The sequence below is a fragment of the Vigna radiata genome, unplaced genomic scaffold (assembly GCF_000741045.1).
Source record: "Vigna radiata var. radiata cultivar VC1973A unplaced genomic scaffold, Vradiata_ver6 scaffold_215, whole genome shotgun sequence".
Lineage (NCBI taxonomy): Eukaryota > Viridiplantae > Streptophyta > Magnoliopsida > Fabales > Fabaceae > Vigna > Vigna radiata.
Genome location: NW_014541783.1, coordinates 410,351 through 417,147, shown reverse-complemented (window position 1 = coordinate 417,147; position 6,797 = coordinate 410,351). Strand labels below are relative to the sequence as shown.

Genomic DNA, 6,797 nt, shown 5'->3' with positions numbered 1-6,797 from the left:
GCGGGTAGACACTATCCGTGCCCGACCCGACCCGTTGCCATCCCTAGTGATAAAGAATCTTTGAAACACTGTAGTGCTATTGTGATCTTCGACAACAACTTCAGGGGTTTGCATCTTACTTTAATTACAAAGATATTAAGATTGCAATTAGAAAATTAATGACTTATAAAAGGCAACAAATGTGTATACATCTTACAATGATGAACTGTGGTAGCACTCACCATCAACCTTCACATATACTATANGTACTTATAAGTTGTAACACGAGATCATACTTCCCATATAACGTTATCAAACACACATAAAAACCCCTAAAACTACGTTGACAAGATATAACAACTATGGAAATAGGCTTTTGCTTGATGAAGTTGTCTCCATATAGAGGAAAGAACCTTTTCTAGTGTTATCAGAACATTGATGGCTCCAAGTTCTCTCTTGAACTATTTTGAGCCTTTTTCTGATTTTTCTTCTAATTCACAATGAAAAAATCCTTCCGAGCCTACACAATACATCAAATGCAGCATGGTATATCAATAGCATGTTAAAGTGAAAATCAGTTCAAATGAAGCATCTGCCTCATTCGTCAAGAAACTAATCTTCATTTTTCTAATAATCTGTTTGATTTTCTCACCTCTACATGGAATACTGCATTCTTTGAAACCTTCCTCTGTGATGATTAGAAGAAAGAAAATATGCTCTTCTTTTTCTTCTTTTTCTCTTGGTTTGTTTCATGGACGGAAGATGACATGCCTACACCTTCCTCGACATCCACGTCTGATAATTCAGAATCAAACCCTTTTGATGAATGGTATTCGTCTACGTTAACATATCTACTAAACACTGTTGAAATATTCATAATATTATCACCCTGCAATGATTTCAGAAGGAAATAAAGAAGTCAAATGTAAAGTAATAGGACAGTTCAGAAACAAATGGAGATGCTCATTGTATCATTGGAAAAATTTGGACAGTATATCTTTACCTGTTCGGAGACGGCCTCAGCATCCGTATCACTACTTTCACGGTATACTTTTCTCAATGACTCCGATTGGGTGAAAGTATTGTAGAAGGTATTTATATTTTGTTCATTATTAACATAACCGTCATGAACAAAAATAGAATTCAGGAATTCCTCCTCCTGAGTAGTTTCATATGAAATATGCTCAATGTTAGATTCATTTCTAAAATACGCGTCATCATATGAGTAGTTTGGAAAAGACGTTTGGTCTTGCTGTAAGGTCGTTTCTATTCCAGTAGAAGTACTTCTCTGAAAATACACACAAGTATCAATTGTCAGCATTATCACATGACAGAGTGTTAATTTGTTGTAAAGAATGTTTCAGCTTACTGAAGGAATGCCTCCTGCTATTGACTGATGCTCATAGCCAGAAACCATGATTCTACTGCTCTCCCCTTCATCACCTCCATCTTCAGTTGTTCCCCCAGGTTTCTTCATCAAGCGACACAAAACGAAAGTCCTCTGCCAAATAGACCATAATCAGAAGTTATTTGATACAATTCGCGGAAATGAAAAGCCAAAACAAATCAAGCTGATGTGTTTTGGCTTACCATGACGTGCTCATTGGAACTTATTATAATGCTAAAACTTGATATATGTCAAAGGCTATAGAACAGTGAAGAAAAGTCAAGAAAGAGTATTTCTAGTAAGTGTTAAAATTCTCCAAAACGCGTACCAACCTGGCTTTCGTGAAAGGTGACAGCATGGTATTCATGAATAACAAAGTTGGACTTCTCACCACGTGGAACGCGACCTTTGTAGTAAACGAGAGTCTTTTTTTTGGCAATGAGAGTGCTGGAAAGGGAGCTCCTAATCTCACGATCTTTTCCAGTGGGTTTCCAGAAGCCACACTTGGTTGTCCTGTTAATCCTTTTGCTGTTTGAATACTTGAAATCAACAGGACTGAAGAAAAGCCATTCTGGGAGATCGCATGGTTGTCCTGTTGATTCCGCTAATAACACTGTTTCAAACAGTAAAACATAACATCAGTAAAGAAAAGATAAGAGAAAGATAAAGAACAAGTGATGGTTGCATGAGATGCATGAAGTGTTAATGGTTTAGATTATTACTTGGTACGTCCCAAGGTTCCACTTCACAAAGGTCGATGTCGGGAATGACGTGGACTTGTGGATCATCACCGAGCAACCTATGTCTGAGGTAATAGTCGACAAGTTCTTCTTCTGTGGGTCTGAAACCAAATCCTATAACATCCATTGTTGTTGTAACAAAGATAGGAAGATGAGAAGCAAAGGTGGTGAAGCAGCTATTAACAAAGGAAAACGAAGAAAGCTCAGTGTTTGTTTTGTGTTGTGTTGTGGCGATGAATTTATAATGCAGAAAAGTCATTGACTGACTTTACTCCTTAGCTGACAAGTTACAGAAAGGAAAATGCGTAGAAACCTATGTTGTGTTTCCTTATCGTGTGGAAGAATATATGATATGGTATGTAACAAAATGAAAACCGAACATTCTAGAGGTTATATATAATAATAATCAACAATATCCTAATAACCCCAAGACAAATATTCTGTCTGGATTTCATGATCAGGAGACATTTAAATTTTCACCTCACTGTAATACTTGACTTGCTTTAAGAACAATATATTTTTGCATGCTGATTTTCCATTTACTAAAAACTTGGTCACGAAGTTTGATAACCTTTTCAAGATTTTAGTAGAGTTATGTAAACTTAGAAGTTCTAAGTGATGTTCCCAGCACTACTGAACTCAATAGTTTGATGTCAGCTTACTAGTATTTTATAAGGCATGAAAAAAATAAGAATATAAATAAAAACATAACTTTCAATTTCATATCTCTAAAGTTCAAACCCATTTATTTTTGTCCCATATGTAAATTTATCAAATTCTGATTTTATTTTCTTTTAAAATAGTTATTTTTAATATTAACATTAGCTATTATCATCATAAGTTTAATATTGAAGATAAAACTAGTAATTGCCCATAGTGCGTACTATGCACTCCTGCCTTCTTAAAAAAGAAAATATAGATGACAAATTCTATTGTTCTACACGCTTTTGCTTTATAAACACCATTGGACTATGGAAGGTGGACTAAGGTAAGACACAATTTTAGTAACTTTATTAGATAGACCCTCTTAAGAATTTAATTGTAACAAAATATATATATATATATATATATATATATATATATCAATAATTTAACTTAAAATATTAATATGATTAATTGTCAAAATAACTATTTTATTGTTTCGAGTTCCGTTAAAAACTCTATCATTACAATCACAGAATAAAAGTATGTAAAGAGCAAAGAAAAACATTACACTCTCACTTTTAATTTTTCTCTAAAAAGTTTCAAATTTTCGTCTTTTTATTTTTATTACTATATATTGTGAAGATATGGAAATATTAGTCAAGAAAAATTAATGAGACCGACTCTTAATATTAAAAACACGTTGACCTTAAAAATAAGTTTTAACACTTCCATCTCTATAGAATATTTAGTGTTTTCCTTTTTCTCTCTTCTCTCTATCATTTCTTCTCATTGAACCGTTGGATTGACGAGCAGATAGTGTCCAAACGTCCACAACGTGAAGGGCTCCGTCTTGAACGGATCACTTTCTCCCTTTTAACTAATAAGTCCTTCTTCTTTTTTTTCTTCTGCTGTTTTTGGAACCTATAACATGCACTCTTAGCTGGTTGCATGTAGAATTTGTTTCCCCTATTCATTTTTTTTTTGTCCATTCTAGCTCTAAGAGCAGTTTCTATCACCAATTTGGTAATCTGTAAGGTTCTGTTGAGTACTATGTGTGGTACTAGTGAACAGTCGAGGTTGGAATTCTTTTGTGCAGTGAACCTTTGAGGTAAGGGGAGTTATAATACTTATTTGAATGGGTTGCATGTGGTATATGTATGTTGTTTGATGTATTTTCTGAGTTTTTAGAAATATAGCAACATGAACTGAAATGTATGATCTGTGAAATTGTGTTGTGATTCCATGGACTGAGTGTGGATGTGTTTAGTTACTTGAACTGGACTTATTAGAAGTGTTTGAGGTGGAAATTATGTTGTACATGTTGATTTGGTAGGAAGTCAAGTGCTTAGGTAGGGTTCTAGGTCATTTGAGAAGAAGTGAGGCAGTGATTTTGATTTGAATTAAGTATGTGTGATGATTTAAATGCAAAGTATGATTGCTCTATGATGTTATTAAACAAAAAATATGTGATCTTAAAGTTTGTGATTGGTCTTGAATGTAACAAATGTGGTTCATGGACGTAATTCCATAATCCTCAAGGAGAGGTTCCATGGTGGTGCCCTTTAGTGTGTTTTAGAATGATTTGCATGGAAGCTCAGTCTTCGGGGTCATCCTGGCGCCCCAATAGTCTTTCTTCTCACTTAGACAGGATTGATCTATGTGGTGAGGAGTAGCAGGAGGTCTTAGTCTTGGAGGCTTCCAGTATGTTCTAAGACGCGGTATAAACTAACCTCGTGAGTGTGGTAGGGTGAAACCCATTGGCAATGGCTTTGCAAAGCAGTAGAAGCCAGTACGAGAGCATGACCTGTCATAGCTCGTAATCATTCTAAGTTCGGACGAGTCAATTTAAAGTGTAACAAGTCATGTTGTGTGATATAGTATACTTGAACTAAACTTGCATGTTTTGTATGATTGTTATAACATGATTTTTGTATTGTCTGTATTGTGCTTTTCTTTTTATAATAATCATCCACTTGAATATGAACAAAGGTAGATGAGGTACCCTTGGAGCAAGTCTTGAAGGGTGATGACACTGTTGTTTAACTTAGTTAGGATGCATAACTACTTTGTATAGTTTGAAATACTCTTTAGTACTTTAAGTTTTAAATTATGACCTTAAATGAATATAATCTTAACACTTTATCTGCATGTCAGCTTTCAACTGTTCTATTATATTAAAATGTTAGACTTCTATATTTTATATATATGTTGAATGTTACATATCTTTATATCTCTTATAAGTAAGTATATATAAAAAAACAGTTGCAAAGTAAAATAACAAGATATTATGTAAAAAAAGATAATTATAAAAAAATTAAATATATAACGGTGGAAACACAAGCATGCGACACATATACATCCACTTTTTTCTTATTATTATAATAAAATAATTAATGTTATCTAATTATTATATAAGGAAATATGTACACCAGAATTATGAGATGATTACAGAAATTAATTTTTCTTTAATTATGTTAAAAATTCAAATTTGATACTGTTTACTGAAATTTCATAATGTAGAACTGGTAAGAAACTTCATATAGAATAACATAAAGATATTACTGAAAAACATATCACCATCAAATAAAGAAAGAGTAATATTTTGTTATTGCATCACTGTAAAACTTTCTCTCCAAGGTTTTTGGCTGTCCCTACCATCTGAATCCATTATCGTTTTCCATTTACTTGTGACAAAAATATAGAACCTTTTGAGTCAATTTTTCCTTGTGGTTGCCCTCACCTTAGGGGTGCACTTAATGGTGTGATTTGTTATGTTTCCTCATGCTTCTGTCCAAAAATACACGGAAACTCGTTCTGTTAAAATATGACAGTTTCTTAATAATCATCATAAGATCCAAGTTTCTGTTATGCCCTTAGCCTCATTTATAAATGGTAGTTTCTTATAGTTTACCCTTCTCAGTCATATGAGAAGATAAGATGTGTGTATTGCATTATGAGAAAATACTAATCTAAGTATGTAGATTTCTATGGTGTTAAGCATTTCTTTTATCACAACTCAAATCTTGCTGCATAAAGTTGGGCAGGGCCCGTCGATATTGGTACTTGACAATCTGCATAAATTGATTCCTTATGTAAAATACAGATAGGATAGTATACTGAGGGATTCTAATATGACATCTGCATTTATTTTCCGAAAAATCTCCTTTTCATTAGGCATGCTTGCTGCAGAAAAGCAACCATCAACTAAGTATGAGTCAGATGAAAAAAACTTTCACAATCCTTTGTTCAGTTATACAGGGGTGATAACTGCAGTCTTCATAAATTTAAAGTTCCTTCTTTCTCACTCTAGAAAAACTACCAAACTATATAATTCAACTCTGAAATTGCACACAATACATCGTTAAACCAATACACTTTCCTATATCAAGGACAACAGTCTCAGAGAGGATTCTTTGTCCAGAAAATGCAAGTAAACTATACATGTTATTGATTACATATAACAGATATTCTCTTCATACGTAACAGCAAACACTTACCTAAATACATAAATTACCGTAACTTATAAATTGTATCATATTTGATGATTTTTCTTTTCTTCATGAAATAGACTGCGAACTAGAAATTTCAGTATAATTGATCTCCAAAGCTTCATTTGAATACGAGTCACAAGAAGATGATTCCATTCCACAAAAATTATCTATAATCGTACTCTTTTTTATTTCTTGATTTGATGATGCATCATCAATAACATCTTGTGATAATTTAAATCTTTTTGATGAATGATATTCCTCATTGTTAAAATAATCATTGTAAATAGATAAACTATCCACAATATTTATATCCTGCAATGATATCAAATAAAAATATCAGATTAATTCAATTTTTAAAGTGCTTAAGATAAATATAAATAATATTAAGATTTACCTTTGAAAAAGAATTATTGAGATAAGGATAAGTATTATCTTCTTCGATGTCTAAATTTTCGTCAGCTAGGAACTCATCCTTTAGGAACTCATCCTTTAGGAACTCATCCTTTAGGAACTCATCCTTTAGGAACTCATCCTTTAGGAACTCATCCTTTAGGA

At 33.0% G+C, this 6,797-nt stretch overlaps 2 protein-coding genes across 4 annotated transcripts in view; both read right to left on the bottom strand.

Annotated features, from left to right (window-relative positions):
• Window positions 1-139: 139 nt before the first annotated feature.
• Window positions 140-2,312, bottom strand: LOC106778163 (NAC domain-containing protein 96-like). Its single transcript, XM_014666090.2, has 6 exons — window positions 2,089-2,312; window positions 1,699-1,979; window positions 1,349-1,480; window positions 983-1,267; window positions 632-868; window positions 140-499 (listed from the first exon to the last, which is right to left on the bottom strand). Exons 1-5 carry the CDS (start codon window positions 2,231-2,233, stop codon window positions 677-679), a joined length of 1,035 nt encoding a protein of 344 aa, XP_014521576.2. The 5' UTR covers window positions 2,234-2,312; the 3' UTR covers window positions 140-499; window positions 632-676.
• Window positions 2,313-5,894: 3,582 nt separating this feature from the next.
• The window catches only part of LOC106778162 (NAC domain-containing protein 71), a 2,839-nt gene continuing 1,936 nt past the window's right edge, over window positions 5,895-6,797 (bottom strand). For all 3 annotated transcript variants that reach the window (XM_022776064.1, XM_022776063.1, XM_022776065.1), the window contains exons 5-6: window positions 6,637-6,789; window positions 5,895-6,554 (exon numbers count right to left, since the gene is read on the bottom strand). In XM_022776064.1, coding sequence (XP_022631785.1) covers window positions 6,309-6,554; window positions 6,637-6,789 — 399 coding nt within the window. In that variant the 3' untranslated portion in view covers window positions 5,895-6,308. The remainder of the gene's footprint in view (window positions 6,555-6,636; window positions 6,790-6,797) is intronic.